Source organism: Octopus bimaculoides, chromosome 18 (assembly GCF_046866305.1).
Source record: "Octopus bimaculoides isolate indiv1 chromosome 18, ASM4686630v1, whole genome shotgun sequence".
Classification (NCBI taxonomy): domain Eukaryota; kingdom Metazoa; phylum Mollusca; class Cephalopoda; order Octopoda; family Octopodidae; genus Octopus; species Octopus bimaculoides.
The window spans coordinates 18,269,735-18,287,720 of NC_142945.1; the positions used below are offsets into that span (position 1 = coordinate 18,269,735).

At 36.4% G+C, this 17,986-nt stretch overlaps 1 protein-coding gene across 1 annotated transcript in view; it reads right to left on the reverse strand.

The window, feature by feature from the left end:
* Nucleotides 1-1,257: 1,257 nt before the first annotated feature.
* Nucleotides 1,258-17,986, reverse strand: part of LOC149132016 (uncharacterized) — a 30,706-nt gene continuing 13,977 nt past the window's right edge. Inside the window, exon 2 of the mRNA XM_089365883.1 lies at nt 1,258-1,605. Coding sequence (XP_089222009.1) covers nt 1,355-1,605 — 251 coding nt within the window. The 3' untranslated portion in view covers nt 1,258-1,354. The remainder of the gene's footprint in view (nt 1,606-17,986) is intronic.

A 17,986-nucleotide genomic window follows, 5' to 3' on the forward strand; every position in this document is an offset into this window, starting at 1 on the left:
GAAGTGAATCTAACGGTTTTTGTGTGTTTCTTAAATGGCTTATAAACACCTTCCACACTGCAATTGTTTTTATATATATATATATATATATATATATATATATATATATATATATATATATATATATATATATATATATATATATATATATATGTATGTATGTATGTATGTATATGTATATGTATATATACGACAAATACGCTTGACAACTGATGTTTATGTGTTAACGTCCCTGTAACTCAGAGGTTCGGTAGAATAAGTACTAGGTTTAAGAACAGAAAAATAATAAGTCATAGGATCGATTCGTTTGACTAAAATTCTTCAAGGCAGTGTCCCAGTTTGGTCGTAGTCCAATGACTGAAACAAGGAAATAATAAAAGCTATATACGTAAGACAGGTTTCTGCGCAGTTTTCGGCTACAAATTTCATTCACGCTATTTTGGTCAACAAGAAGCTCTCTCCAAAATAGTATTCAACATGAACGATCCACTTTGGCACAAGGCCAGCAATTTCGTGGGGACGGGCAGCTCTTTGCCAAGCGTGATAATGGTTCTGCCAACTCACCGCCTACATTCTACAAATATTATTACGAATGAACAGCTTTAGCCACGTAACCATGCATGTGTTACTATTGTTTGGACTCCTAGGTTGCCGGCGATGGATGTTTTGCATTAAATAAATTATCTCATAAATAACAAATCGTATGAAAAATTATCCCACGCATGTCAACACAAACCAGCATGACGTGATACGTGCTATAGTAACGCAGTATTTGTATCCGCTACACCCAGTAACCAAGCAAATTATTAAAACCTAAAAAATAACATGACTGATGGAAAAACAACTTCTTAAAGGAGTGTCTCTTAGGATACTAAATACAAATGCGCGCGTGTGTGTGTGGTGTGTGTGTGTGTGTGTGTGTGTGTGTGTGTGTGTGTGTGTACATACGTGTATGTGTGGTGTGTGTATCTGTGTCTGCATATTATATATATATATATATATATATATATATATATATATATATATTTATATATATATATATATATATATTATATATATGCATTATACATTATATATTATATATATATATATATTATATATATATATATATATATATATATATATATATATATATATATATATATATATATATATATATATATATATATATATATATATATAGAGAGAGAGAGAGAGAGAGAGAGAGAGAGAGAGAGAGAGAGAGAGAGAGAGATTGGACAATATAATAGAAACACCTTAAAATTTCAAACAAATTTATTTTAATATGGGGTAGGACAGCCTTTGGCAGTAATTACAGCTTGAATTGTTTCCCAAAGGAATTTGTGTCCATTCTTCAGCTAAAACACTCTCCAGTTCTTGTAGTGATGATGGTGGAGGATATCAATTCCTTACTTGTTTTTTCTAAAATGCACCATAAATGTTCAATAATACTGAGATCTGGGGACTGTGGTGGCCAGATAAGATGTTCAACTTCACTAGAATGTTCCTCGTGCCATTCAGTAACAACTTTAGCTATGTGAATTGGTGGATTATCATCGTGAAAGATTGTGTTTCCCCTCGGAAATATATTAGGTTGATGGTCAGCTAAAATGGAAAAAAAAAGGGGGTGTGACGTTTCGAACATGGCTTTTCGTCGGAAAGAGGAAATAAGAAAGGTCCAGAGGGAAGGAGAAGAATATTACGAGAAAAGTACGTGTCGTTGTATATATGTATGTATGTACATTATTTACATTTGACGGATATTTGTCCTCATCTTGTTTGTTCTGGCTGATATACCCTCCAGCCATAATCAGGTGTTTTGGGGAAATTTCGAACCTGGGTTCTCATTCCTAAGGTATTTTTCGATGTTGTTTGTTGTTGTTGTTATTATTATTATTATTATTATTATTATTATCATTATTATTATTATTATTATTATTATTATTCAGGTCACTGCCTGGAATCGAACTCGGAATCTTGGGGTTAGTAGCCCGCGCCCTTAACCAATATGCCATATGTCCGTGGGCATATGTATGTATGTATGTATGTATGTATGTATGTATGTATGTACGTATGTATGTATGTATGTGGTTAGGGTCTTGCAGACTCGCGCGTTGTATCCTTCACGTTGCTCAGCAATCACGTCGATATCTGACGAGTAGCACACCGTGAACTTGTACAGACAATGTGGATTTGATGGAGGGAGTGAGCTAATGTACAGCACAAATTATTTGATCATTATAAACAATTCACTCGTTGTAGGTTGTTCAGCAAGAAGATGCAGAACCCTCCCCTGTCGAAGAGAATCTGGTGTATATGTGTGTGTGTGAGAGATATAATGAGGTGAAAACTTCGATTAACTGGGATTATCCTTGTAAAACGGGCAAGAATCTCCATCTGAAAGATGTTTTAAATTTGAAAACAACAATCATGGGAGATAACTTCAGTAAGCGCAAACGATTGAAATTCTTAGACAATATAGACAATGTGTGTAGACTGGAATGGATATGGTCTTCAAAGTCGACGGGTGAAAGAAACGAACGTACATCGATCTTGTTAAATCTCCTCAGCGATGCACATTCTACTTTACATCGCACACCTAAATCAGAAACCCTATAATCTTCACTGCTACCATCAACACCGTCCTCATAACCACCACCACCACCAACAACAACAACAATAATAACAACAATAATAATAACAACAACAATAATAACAGCAACAGCAACAACAACAACGTCCTTCATGGGGTTAAACAAGTTTCTAATGAAAGGAGTATTTTGATTAATGATGGATAAATTAATTACTTTCTTTCAACTGTTCCTTAACTACACAACCGCCTCTGAAAAATAAAAAAAAATCTAAAAAAAAAAAGAAAGATTCCGCACTACTACAACTACCACCGCCGTCGCCGCCGTTGTCACGAAACATCATTTTACATTTCTTTGTAACCTGACATTTCTCATTAACCTAGTTACTTTAAGAATTGCATTGTACAAAAGTACTGGAAGGTGAAAACAGTACCTCTAATAATTAGAGTGTTAGACATGATTTGAGAAAAAAAAATGAAAAGAAACATAGGAGCTATACCAAGGCTCACAACACTATACATTGTTGCCCAAAAGTAGCTTTGCTAGGAACAGTCTACGTCTTGCGCAAGACACTATCAATTCAATAGAGTAACTCAAACAGAACAATCTTCACACACAACACATATCCATATATAACAAACGCCAAATGATCTAAAACAAGACAACTCACGCATCATGATATAATACAAGATTAAGGGCCCAATAAAATAACACAACTTATGTTGTACACACAGCACGCACAACAGAAGGCACAGTAATATAACAAGAAACAAGAAACTAAGCCTAATGACAAAGCAAACTGATGCAGTAAACCAACAGGAACAAGACGAGTCAACACCCCGCTTCAGGAACACGGAGGTGAACCAGGTGGTGCAGTAGAAACTCGGATGAAGCTACGGATGAAAAAATGTTCATAATTCTCCCTACTATAGGCGCAAAACCTTGAATTTGGCGTGAAGGGACTAATTGATTATACTGATCCCAGTGCTCAAGTGGTACTTTACTTTATCGACCCCAAAAGAATAAAAAGCAAAAATCAACCTCGGTGGAACTTGAACATAGAACGGTGGGACACTCAACAACTGGTTCAGGAGCATCCGGTAAAAACGTCGGTAAGCATTTTGTGCAGCGCGCTAAAGTTTGTACCAGCTCACCGACTTAATGAGCCTGTCGTTAATAATAATAATAATAATAATAATAATAATAATAATTGCCCTGATGCAGTACCAGGGAGTGGCTCACATGGCTTCTGATCTTAACTGATTGGAAGTGTTATCATGTACACTGTTTTGTCTTGGTGTGAAAGATGGGCTACAGCAAATATTCTGCTCAATACCACATATTTGATTGTCAGTTGTTTGTTCTTAACCAGTTGAGCATGTCCCTTAATGGCTGACGATATGTGCATCTCTGATCACGAGCAGGAGTAGTGGGAAAGCATCATAGCCATGTGCTGAGAGGAATTCTTTGGGGTTTGGATAATTCACCTTTGGAAACATAAGTGTGTCGTTCAAGATTCTGAAACAAGCCTTATTCAGAGACCTTTTGAGCAGGATAGGCTACTCAACCTGAAGAAAATTCTAATTGGACCCCACCTGCAAGGTCATGCATTGTTTATCTTGATATGAGATCACCATGTCGGGCACATATGGTTGTGATGCATGTACTTTGTATATCCTTATCAAACGGGTAGTCATGATGGGTATACAGTGTCACTTTGATGGTATGCGCTGATCTCTCACTCAATAATAATAATAATAATAATTATTATTATTATTACTATTATCATAATAGTTGTTTCAAATTTTTGCCACAAGGGCAGCGTGGAGGAGGTGGGGATAATAATAATAATAATAATAATAATAATAATAATAATAATAATAATAATAATAATAATAATAGTTCAAATTTTTGCCACAAGGGTAGCATGGGGGAGGTGGGGTGAGTCGGTTACACCGACCCAGTGTTCAACTGGTACTTAATTTATCGACCCCCCGAAAGGATGAAAGGCAAAGTCGAACTCGGCGGAATTTGAACTCAGAACATAAAGACAGACGAAATACCGCTAAGCATTTCGCTGAGCGTGCTAACGATTCTCCTAGCTCACCGCTTTCATAATGATAATAATAATGAAGGCGGTGTGCATTTTCCTTCTTTTATTATATAATTTTTCACTATATATATATATATATATATATATATATATATATATATATATATATATATATATATATATATATATAAAAGAAAAGAAATGGAGCAATAATTAACAATGAGATGTTGATCATTGCTTTTAAAAAGTCATTATTTAATTGTAGTTCGGAACCATTTACAGCTGTTTCTGTTTATCAAATTGGAATAAATTTACATTTACTTCGTTACATTTAACAAATAATTTTAGAGGGAAATGAAAGGAAAAGAAAAAGAAAAAGGGAAAAAAGTTCGTTAAGTCTTTAGGCTTACGTCTTAGTGATTTGTTGGATTCTACGTGTTTGTAGTTTCCTCTATTAGATGCATGACAACTGATTGTACAGCATCTCACCTGTAAGTGATATGGGTGCATGATGGGTCGAAACAATCGTAGTGGTCCTGAATAAAGAGTCTCGTAAATTCCATTTTTTGTCTCTCATCTTTTTATACTTGTGTGTGTATAGAAATGGCTCTGACCAAAGTAGCGTCAATTTTCTTTGGTCGTTCAATGTACCTCAATTGACCAATAGACCAATTGAGTAAACCTATCAATAATGTACCTATAATGACTACTGGAAACAGCTGTAAGCCAAATTTGCTTTAATAAAGGAGTTATATATAATGACCATTATTTTTAACTTGTTTCTTTTATACATATATATTTTTTTGTGTGTGTGTTTGCTACGTGTGTCTGTGCGTCATTGTATTTGTGTTTGTCCCTTCCCCACAACTTGACAACCTGTGTTAGTTTGTTTTTTTCCCTGTTACTTAGCAGTTCGAGAAAGAGGCTGCTGTAAAAGTACCTTAACTAGAAACTCTTCGAAGTGGTGCCCCAGCACCGCCGCAACCCAGTGACTGAAGCAAGTAAAAAATAGATATGCTTCGGATTATATTATCTAATATCTCTACCTTTTTAGACGATAGCGGAGGTGGATTGTTTGAAACAAATTTGATTACCATTTTTTAGCAAGTCATGTGACCCCTGGGTCGAGTGTAAAGCCCTCTCCACCCCATCATCCCATAACAACTAACTCCCTCCTGTTTTCTTTTGTTTTTTCATGCATCGTATACTCCAGATGATAGTATCCAATATGGACACGCGTTTCAAATGATAGCGGGGTGTATGTGTGCGTATGTGTGGTTTGTAGTAAATCCGGTTACAATTCAGTAGCAAGTCGAGTGTTGGCGGAGTTTCGTCGAGTAAATAACCATAAGTAAAAGATAAGTGCTGAATAATCTTCATAAATTAACGGTATTGTATAAGATTCTGCGCTTTTATGAATCAGCGGAAGACGAGGAGATGATGGTAATGACAGTGAATTTTATAACATTCTTGTCCGTACTATATAACGTCTCTGTTCACAATGAAATAAATTTAACAATAATGTGACCGTCATAAACGTGTCTGTTACTCTCAACGCCACTTGTCACATTTTTTCGGTTTGAATCAGGGTGTGGGTGTTATTTTATATACTAATTCCTATTGTTATTATTTTCATTTACATCATCATTGTCATTCCATTATATCATGCGGTTCTCACGTCGTTAGGTAACGTATGAGGACTCTGCAAATTTCTTGCTGAACAACCACACGGATGGTTTGTTTATTGTGATCAAACGTTTGTGTTAACATAGGCTCCCTCCCTCCATCAACTCGACATTACCTGTACAGGTGCAGGATGTACCACATGTCACATGACAAAATGATCACAGAGCAACGTGAAATGAAGTGTTTTGCTCAAGAACACAACGCAGCGCCCGGTTTCGCAATCCTGAGCGCAACAACCAAATCACTAAGCCATTCACCTTCACATTCCATTTTATATATATATATATATATATATATATATATATATATATATATATATATATATATATATATATATAGATATATATATATATACAGGGGTTGGACAAAATAATGGAAATACCTTGTATCATAGCATCATAATTTTGAAATATCTACAAAACTGTCAAAAGCTTGTTTATTTTTATGTCTTTTGTTTATTTTTTTATTTATTATTTGTGTTGCTTAATATGTTTTACTAAAATTGCTCTTTTTTTCAGATATCATCAGAAAAAAGTAATTAAAATTCATTAAAATGACAGATCTATCAGACTTTCAAAGAGGTCGAATTGTTGGTACTCGTATAGCAGGCGCTAGCGTAACGAAAACCGTCGGACTCTTACACAAATTGTTAGAAAGGATCACAAAAGTACAGCTCTCCAAATTACTGCAAAGCTTAATGACCACCTCGAGAAACCAGCTTCCACAAAAACTATTCACCGGAAGCTGCACAAAGTCGGATTTCCCAGGAAGGCTGCAATCAGAAAACCACTATCTTCAAAAACAAAAGTTGCAAAGCGTTTAGAGTGGAGTGAACACCTACAGAATTGGTTCCTAGAGCAGTGGAAGAATGTTATTTTCTCGGACGAGTCATCCTTTACCTTATTTCCGACCGCTGGCCGAGTATACGTGTGGAGACAGACAAAAGAAGCATTTGATCCAGACTGCCTTCTTCCAACTGTTAAACGTAGAGGAGGATCTGTGATGATCTGGGGGCTATATCTTGGAAATCCACCAGCCCAATGGTTTCCCTTCATAGAAGAATTAATAGTCAAGACTATTTAAACATTTTATCTGAACAAATTCATCCTATGGTTGTGGAACTGTTTCCGGAGGGAAACACAATCTTTTACGATGATAATCTACCAATTCACACAGCTAAATTTGTTACTGAATGGCACGAGCAACATTCTAGTGAAACTGAACATCTTATCTGGCCACCACAGTCCCCAGATCTCAATATTATTGAACATTTATGGTGTATTTTAGAAAAACAAGTAAGGTGTTGATATCCTCCACCATCATCACTACAAGAACTGGAGAGTGTTTTAGCTGAAGAATGGACAAAAATTCCTTTGGAAACAATTCAAATCTTGTATGAGTCCATACCTTGTAGAATTCAAGCTGTAATTACTGATAAAGGCTGTCCTACCCGATATTAAAATAAATTTGTTTGAAATTTTAAGGTGTTTCTATTATTTTATCCAACCCCTGTATATTGGGTCATCCTATAAATAATGCGGTTTTTTCAATTGCACTAAACTACCTGCATCAATTTGCTATAAAAGCAGGTAGTAATTTTACTTTGTTCTTATTCTTAGTGCAAGTTTTGAAGGGTGTAGTTCGATTTTAACAGTTATTTTTTCAAAGCTATAATAGAAGTGACAAAGGAGTATATTCGGAATATTTTGCTTTATGAGTTCAATAAAGGCAACAATGCAATGGAAAATGCGAGGAATATTAAAGCAGTATATGGGGATCAAGCAATAAGCGCAATCTAGTGTCAACGGTGGTTCCAGAAATTCCAAGCCGGAAACTACAGCCTAGGAGACGAGCCTCGTCCTGGAAGATCTATAGAGATCGACGAGGACGTCTTGCAAACCCTGGTGGAACAAAATCCCATCGTATCTGTTGAGGAACTAGAACTAGCAGAGAAACTTGGATTTGGTCATCCACACCTGCGTGCCATCGGAAAAGCCAACAAATTGGGTCAATGGGTTCCTCACAAACTTTCTGAATCTAATCTCGCGCAGAGAGTGAATTTTTGCTCTTCTTTACTATCATGTCTCACGATTGAACCTTTTTTAGGACCGAATAATGACTGGTGACGAGAAATGGGTTCTCTATAAAAATATCAAGCGCCGAAAACAGTGGTTAGAGAAAGGAGAATCACCGGCACCCCAGGCTAAAGAAGGTCTTCACCCACGTAAGGTGCTGTTATCTGTTTGGTAGGATATGAAAGGTTTAGTCCACTTTAAACTTTTAAGCCCAAACCAAACGATAACAAAGGAGATCTGCTGCGAGCAGCTTGAGTGGCTTAAGTCAACGCTTGAAGAAAAACGATCATCTTTGGTTTCAAGATGACTGTCAGCGAAGATGCCATTCCAAAGGCTAGAGTAGTTTGAATGGGAAACGATGTCCCACCATATTCGCCGAACCCAGCATATTCGCCGGACATTGCCGCATTTGATTATCATTTATTCCGCAGTCTCCAAAATCATTTGGATGGAAAAAATATGAATTCTGCAGACGAGATGAGAACAGTACTGGAGGCATATTTTTCGTCACGGACAAGTGAATTTTGGAAGTGGGGCCTTGCAAGTCTACCAGATAGATGGAAGAGCATTGTAGGAAATTAAGGAGAGTATATTTTAGATTAAGAAAGAATTTTGTTTATCTTAATTTTGAAAAATAAAAGAAGTATAAAAAAACGCGTCATTTATGGGATGACCCAATATGTGTGTGTGTATGTGTGTGCGTGTGTGTGTGCGTGTGTGTGTGTGTGTGCGTGCGTGTGTGTGTTTGTGTGTGTGTGCGTGCATGCGTGCGTGCGTGCGTGCGTGCGTGCGTGCGTGCGTGCGAAATTATCATCAAAATAGAAAGTGATGAGTAATGAACTACTTCATTCCGGATTTAATCTCCCAGGGACACCAACAAGAACAACAAAGCAACAACAAAGCCACAACAATAGCAACAAAAGCCCTGCTCATATTTAAAATACTTCGTAGGCTGACAGATGCCACTGTAATTTTTAAGGCGAAACCCACAGATTTACGAAAAACGTGTTGCTTGTTGAACTTTATTTAAAAACAAGAATTCGAAATAATTACGAGTTCAACGTGTGAGAAAATTAACTGGCAGAGTAGTTATTTAAATGTTGTGGTCTTTAGTTATTTTCGTTTATGTGTTAATGAATTGTCAAGCAACATTTGAAGCCGCAATCCACAAGGTTGGGAGTATAATGTGATTTGGTGGACTTCTTTTTTGAGTCAGAAACCCAGAATGAATAAACAAACAGAATAATGCGAGTACAGATGATAGACCAGACAGTTAGCATCTTCATGGTTGGCATTCCGTCGGTTACGACGACGAGGGTTCCAGTTGATCCGATCAACGGAACAGCCTGCTCGTGAAATTAACGTGCAAGTGGCTGAGCATTCCAGAGACACGTGTACCCTTAACGTGGTTCTCGAGGAGATTCAGCATGACACAGAGTGTGACCCTTTGAATTACAGGCACAACAGAAACAGGAAGAAAGTGTGAGAGAAAGTTGTGGTGAAAGAGTACAGCAGGGTTCGCCACCATCCCCTGCCGGAGCCTCGTGGAGCTTTAGGTGCTTTCGCTCAATAAACACTCACAACGCCTGGTCTGGGAATCGAAATCGCGATCCTATGACCGCGAGTCTGCTGCCCTAACCACTGGGCCACTGCGCCTCCACAGCATCTTCAGAACAGAACCAGAAAAGAAGGAATAATGCCTAGGTTCTCGTTGCTATCGCTGCTGCTCTTCTTCTTTCTTCCTCCTTCTTCTTTTGCTGCTATTTAACTCTGCTGTCAACTCCGATTTAGTAATTTTACGATGAAAGGCATCCTAGCCGTGACCATCTCATAGTTTTAGAGACATCTGAGATTACATTATTCAATGTGTCCTTAATTTGTTTTGCGATTCAAGAGAGACACAGTGAGTCGGAGAGAGTGACTGAGAGATGGAGAGAGAGACAGAGAGATGGAGAGAGACAGACAGACAGACAGAGAGGGAGAGAGAGAGGGAGAGAGGAGAAAGAGAGAGAGAGATTTGGCTGCTATTTCTAGCTGGTCTAGATCCGTATAATAGCTTCTTTGTTTTGGCTCATTGTCCAACGGCCCAAACGTGTTGCGACAAGCAGTAACTGGGTGTTAAATTGATTTTCTCAGAGAAGAGAACTTAGGAATCATCTTGGTATATAAACAATGAACACGTGCTAACGAGGAAGCCTCTAAATGGCTCCATAGAATTTACAACTTCGTGGGTATTCAAGCAATATATTCGCAGATAGTAAATGGGTTGGATGTGGTGTTGAAGAAGGTGCAATAATTTCTGAAAATAGCACAAAACTAGGACACAGCATTGACTTATGAGCCTTTGATATAATTGGTTGTATATTATGGTTACAAAACGAAATACAGTGTCCTAACCAGCAATTAATATGTACGCACCAGTTTCCAGGAATGTGGTTAATATGTAAATTTGTCTATCCAATAGAATTATACCGCTGAATTTAGTGGATATTTCAGCAATGTATTCGTGGATAGTTAATGGGTTGGATGTGGTTCTGAAGAAGAGGCAATGACTCCTGAAATATTCATATACATCAATTACCTATTTTTCTATCCTCGATCGCATTGTTTACATAGACTATTCACGTATGAAACGTCATAACTTTCAGTGGTGACTCTAAATTTTATAGAAAATCTGTGGAGATAAATTTAAATATGTGCGTTTGTGTTTGTCCCCACCAGCGCTGAATCTATCTGTTGGCGTGTTTACGTACTCGTAACGTAACGGTTCGGCAAAAGAGTCCAAGTCAATAAGTGCTGGGCTTAAAAACTGATAAGTACTGAGGTCGATTCGATCCACTAATGACTGAAACAAATAAAATATAAAACAAGAAATGTACTGGCACTATTATGTTATGATGAAGATGGTAAACAGTAGCATCAGGCATCTGAAGCAAGCATGTTTAACGGGGTATCTGTCACCAGACCCAGTATTATACTTGTTCATTGCTACACCTATACACTCAGCCATCATTTCTATTCAGGATGTCTCATCTCACTGTTGGTATTCTCGTAATTCCATCAGTGGCAAAGAACACTAAATTTAAACGACACGGACATTGGCCAGCTTGATTTGGGCCAGTATTTTATTATGAAGCAAGTTATGTTTATTTTAATGACGATGACATCCACTTCAATGTTTGGTCACTGGTGACTTCTTCAAACTCTAAAACAAAGATAACACTGTGTAACACGACTTTTGCCTTTGGGTAGCAACTGTTATTTCCTATTTGCTTACTTCTAGAAAGTATAAAAAATAGCTAATGTTTCCTTCAAATTTTTCTTATATTGCATTTATTCAAACCCCAAAGAATCTCTCTCAGCATATGGTTATGATGCTCCCCACTACTTCTGCTCATCATCAGAAATGCACATATCGTCAGCTACTAAGGGACATGCTCAAGTAGTCAAGTGCAAGCAACTGGCAAGTAAATCTGTGGTATTGAGCAGGATATTTACTATAACGATATTTCTGCTTCAGCAACTCAGCGCTGAATCTATCTGAAATGTAATGGAAAAGAGGTCAGTTTTAAAACATTGATGACCCAGTCACAAAATAAAGTTTGATAGGAGTAGTCGTCGTTTCTTTTGATTTCTAGACAGAAGCAAATAGGAAATAACACTTCCTGACTAAAGACCAAAATAAAAATGTTCTTGTATAATGTAATATAAGTACCGCTCAAGGCTATCAAGGGAAGGGTGGAACGGAAATTGATAAGATGGAAAGGACTGTTCGACATGGTAGTTAAGCGCATAACATACGTCAATTTCATCAGATGGAAAATGAGTTAGGAGTGTTCGTTTTTAATCCTATAATACACAATGGAATGAACCTGTAGATTGTAGCCAACACTTTGTAAGTAAATTGAAACTAGATTAGATTGGGCAGGTATTTGTAGCTACCAATGCATTTAGTAAGTTTAATTAACACTCCTAGAGTAGGATGCAATTAATAGGTTTAATCTGTTGTACATTATATGCTCAGAACCGAATATTGCAAATGAATGCGTAGTACTTGCACATGTATGTATATAGAGGTACTTGTTATCTGTGTGGTGGGCGCGCGCGTGTGAGTGTAACTATACAGTTAAAGGGATGAAGGAATATGTATGTATGCATGTATGTAAGTATATACACACGTCAATTAAAGAATGACAAAAATAGCATTTACGTAATCAGCTTTATTAGCTTACAGCTGTATGTATATACATATATGTATATGTGTACGTGCGTGTGTGTTTATATACATGTGTATATGTGTGTCTATATATGTGTATAGACGCACACATACGACGGGGTGCTGAAAAGTTCCTGGCTTTAAGAGTATCGCGAAAGGCTTGGTTGGGTCCCAACCTACCGAGTTCTTTTACAAGGTTTAAAAAATATATTTCTCTATCTAGAGAAATGATAGAGAAATATTTAGATGAACTTTTATTTAAAAAAATAAAAATCCAAATATCACGACAAATTTGTTTCGTAACTCAAAAACATATTATCAATTTATATTATCATATTTTATAATAAATAAATTACTTACATTTCTGCATTATTACAAAAGGCAAAAATTCGTTCAGAATAATGCAGAGCTTAATGACCACCCCGAGAAACCTGCTTCCACAAAAACTGTTGGCTGGGAGCTGCAGAAAACCGGATTTCCCGGGAAGGCTGCAATCAGAAAACCACTATTTTCAAAAACAAAAGTTGCAAAGCGTTTAAAGTGGAGTAAACACCTACAGAATTGGTTCCTAGAGCAGTGGAAGAATGTTATTTTCTCGGACAAGTCATCCTTTACCCTACTTCCGACCGCTGGCTGAGTATACGTGTGGAGACAGCCAAAAGAAGCATTTGACTCAGACTGCCTTCTTCTAACTGTTAAATACAGAGGAGGATCTGTGATGATCTGGGGTGTTATATCTTGGAAATCCGCCGGCCCGATGGTTTCCCTTCATGGCAGAATTAATAGTCAAGACCATTTAAGCATTTTATCTGAACAAATTCATCCTATTTTTGTGGAACTGTTTCTGGAGGGAAACACAATCTTTCGCGATGATAATGCACCAATTCACACAGCTAAATTTGTTACGGAATGGCACGAGGAACATTCTAGTGAAGCTGAACATCTTATCTAGCCACCACAGTCCCCAGATCTCAATATTATTGAACATTTATGGTGCATTTTAGAAAAACAAGTAAGGAGTCAATATCCTCCATCATCATCACTACAAGGTCTGGAGACTATTTTAGCTGAAGAATGGACAAAAATTCCTTTGGAAACAATTCAAACTTTGTACGAGTTCTTACCTCGTAGAATTCAAGCTGTAATTACTGCCAAGGGCTGTCCTACCCCATATTAAAATTAATTTGTTTGAAATTTTGAGGTGTTACCATTATTTTGTATGTATGTATATGTATGTATGTTTGTATATATATATATATATATATATATATATATATATATATATATATATATATATATATATATATACATATATACATATATATATATATATATATATATATATATATATATATATAGATAGATAGATAGATAGATAGATAGATAGATAGATAGATAGATAGATAGATAGATAAATAGATAGATAAATAGATAGATAGATAAATAGCTAGATAGATAGATAGATAGATAGATAGATAGATAGATAGATAGATAGATAGATGCATGGCTATGTGGTAAGGAAGTTGCTTCCCAACCACATGGTTCCGAGTTCAGTCCCACTGCATGGCATATTGGGCAAGTGTCTTCTACTATAGCCACAGGCCGATCAAAGCCTCGTCAATGAACTTGATTGGCAGAAACTGAAAGAAGCCCATCGTATATATTTGTGTGCGTGTGTGTGTGTGTGTGTGTGTGTGTGTGTGTGCGTGTGCGTGCGTGCGCGTGCGTGTATGTGTGTATGCATATGTATATACGTATGTATACGTGTATCTATATATGTATATAGACGCACATAGACGACGGGATGCTGAAAAGTTCCTGGCTTTAAGAGTATCGCGAAAGGCTTGATTGGGTTCCAACCTACAGGGCTTAGGAAGATTGAAGGACCGCTGCAGTAAGTGAATCTGAGAGGGGAATATGTTGAATAAAATCCACGAACTTTTCAGTACCCCATCGTATATGTGCATGCATATGTGTGTGTATGTATATGTTAACACTTTTCCGTTTCTTACTTTGTATTTACATTATTATATCATTTACCACCAATCGCTAACGTAACGATTATCTCATATTAAAATGAACATTAATATTGGTGGATAAAATACGGCAGCTTACGTAATTACATGATTGCATGAGTTTTATGTTTCATGCGAATATAAACTATGCTATTTTAGCAATTTGGTTACATCCTGCTTTTACAGGACAGTTAAGATTGATTTTGATCAGCCAAGCGATGTTGATCAACCAAGCAATTAGTATTTCTTTGCTTTCTTTGTCGGTTCACCATTTTCCAGCTTGCATTGAAGATGGAAGCACATAAGTGGATGAATAATTGCACCATTATATGCATGTGTGTATGTGTGTGTGCGCGCGAGTGTGTGTGTGTGCGTGCGTGTGGTGTGTATTTGTGTGTCATTTGTATAACATAAATATTGCAGTTATACAATCTATTGCACTGGGGAACAAATTTAAACGTTTTGCCTTTTGAATTAGATTTTGACAGTTCTAGGTAATTTGGGTGCGCTCAGCACAAATTTTTATTCGGATTTGCTCTATCAGGTACTGATTTTGACACCGCGATACAACCCGTGCCACATTCGAATGAAATCCCCATTCCAATATTTAAGAGTCTGTTACCTCAAGAATTATTTGAAGATGTTCCAGAAAATATTGTTATACATTCTGAGGAGTCTGACACTGATTTTGACTCCTGCATATTTGAAAGTCAAAATGATCTGCAAAAGTTTAACCAGGGCGAGTTGAATGATCTTGTAAAGGATCTAAATTTGCCGAAAAAGGCTGCGGAAATTTTAGCTTCAACACTTACAGCGTAAAACTTGCTTACTTCAAACACATACATTACATTTCACAGAAAAAGAGAACTTTTTTAGAACTGAGAACAATTTAGTATATTGTTGCGACATACCTGATTTGTTACAGGAGATGGGGATTGAATCTTACACTTGTTTTTAGACAGTTCGGAAAGAAGGCTTAAGTGTGTGTTGTTGCATAATAGCAACCTATATGGCTCGATACCGATTGGGCACTTACTGTCAGAGATACCGATTGCACTTACTGTCGGAGAAAAAAAAATGTAAATATCCACCTTTAGTGACCAGAGATAAAATCATATTTCCTCCTCTACATATCAAACTATGCTTCATTAAACAGTATGTAAAAGCTTTAGATACGAACTGCGGGTGTTTCAAATATGTAAATTCAAAATTTTCAAGTTTAAGTTGTGAAAAAATTACAGCGGTAATTTTCGACTGTCCACAAATAAGAACATAAATTAAAGACTGCGATTTTCCTAATGTCATGAATGAACGCGAAAAAATGCTTGGTGCTCATTCGTGAGCTTAGTAGAAAGCTTTCTAGTAAGTTATAGGGCAGATAACTACGAAGAAATCGTAAAAAACTTTTAAGGGACAACAGAAAGATAATTTGCAATATAAGCGTAAAAATGCATTTTTTTGAATAGCCATCTTGACCAATTTCCAAGTAATTTAGGTGTTGTAAGTGACGAACAAGGGGAGATATTCCACCAAGATATCAAAATTATGGAGGAACAGTACCAAGGACGCTGGGATTCCCCTAGGATGGCTGATTATTGTCGGTGTTTGAAAACAGACCTGTCGTCAACAAGCAAGTATGCTAGAAAGTTTTATAAAAGAAAATTTTTGCCAAAGTGAAAGCTTCATATCTCTTTATTTTAAGTCATTTGTATTGTTATAATGTAATTTTACAGTTGTTTAAACTGCTTATATTCATGAAACTTGAAAATAAATTTAAACATATGACTTAATTTTTTAGTCCTAATTTGAAAAATCTGGAAAATGGTATGTAGGCTGTTGACAAGAATCTGGACCTTATAGGGACAAACTGAGTTGAAATTTGTACTCAACATACCAAAATTACTTAGAATCAAGTGCCAGATATCATTCAATGAAATGTGTTCACCCAGTGTTATTTAAATAATTGAGCTGAAAGTAATGAAGTAATATTTCAGAATCTACTTTTCTCACATTAAAATAATGTGACCATAATAAACGCATTTTTTGTAGGGTAGGTGATGGGTGGTAGCGCGGTAAATTTTTTTTAGTTGTTATTGTTAATTTTCTTCATTATTATAATTCCCATTATTTAAAAACCATTTGAATAGGTCATTAGAAATAACCACTAAATTAGAAATTTTGTTAATAGCAACAGCAACATCAGGTGCAGTAAAAACCGCAACAACATCAGTAGCAACAGCAACTGAAGTCTTGCATATGTATATAAAATGCTAATTAAGTTGAAGGATGTGAATCAACATTCAAGGTCGAAATACACGGTTTTAAAAATCATGCGTAATATAATGAACTTGATTTTGGAACAGGTGTCAAGAATAAAGAGACAGAACAACGTGAGAGACACAGACCAGTTAGTCAGCTATTATACATATTCTTCTCTACAGCTGAGACAGTGAAAGGCATTGTCTAAGATGTGCTCGTCGCCATTGTTGTCATCGTCGTCGTTGATTAGACCAGGTTAACTCTGATCAACCAAACACACGACCAAAAGCAATTAAGTCGTGAATAGCAGGTCTTTTTAAGACATCTAAAGCTATATCATTCAATGTGTCCTTCATCTTTTTTTTCATCATGTGGTTGATTGTGATAAGAGGGGAGCGAATTATTTGCTTGTTTACTTCTAGCAGGGCAGGCGCCTATGTAAAAGGTGTCTAGTTGGCACAATGTCACTTAGTAAGAAGTAACGTGTCGTGACTATTAGAAATAGAAATCGTGTGATTCATTTACTTAGAATTTCGAACCTGGTAGCCATCTAGGTTCAGTAACCCAAATTAGCTTATTAAAATACTTCAACTAAAAATGTTATTTAATGAAAACCAGACTTTTCAAATGTAATATTAAAATGGACAATAAAAAAACAGAAAGTAATTCAAAAGTACCCAAGCGAACTCGATAACTTATTAACTCATACGTTTCTAATAAACAGGAAAGCACAAGAATTCATACACGCCTCTGTTCCAAATAAACAGGAAAGGGTGTGTAGATGGGTTACCTTCCTTTTCCTTTTCTCGTTCAAATTAAATTTGGTTATAGTTTTGCTGATACACGCATCCAGACAAACTTTTTTCATTAAAACCCCATTTTAGGGAGGGGTGAAGTAACAGTCAGTAGAGGCTCCTTTAGACATTATTTACATTATTTACATTCGACGGATATTTGTCCTCGTCTTGTTTGTTGTCAACACAACGTTTCGGCTGATATACCCTCCAGCCTTTTTCAGCTGTCTTGGGGAGATTTCGAACCTGGGTTCTCATTCCTAAGGTATTTTTCGATGTTATTATTATTATCATTGT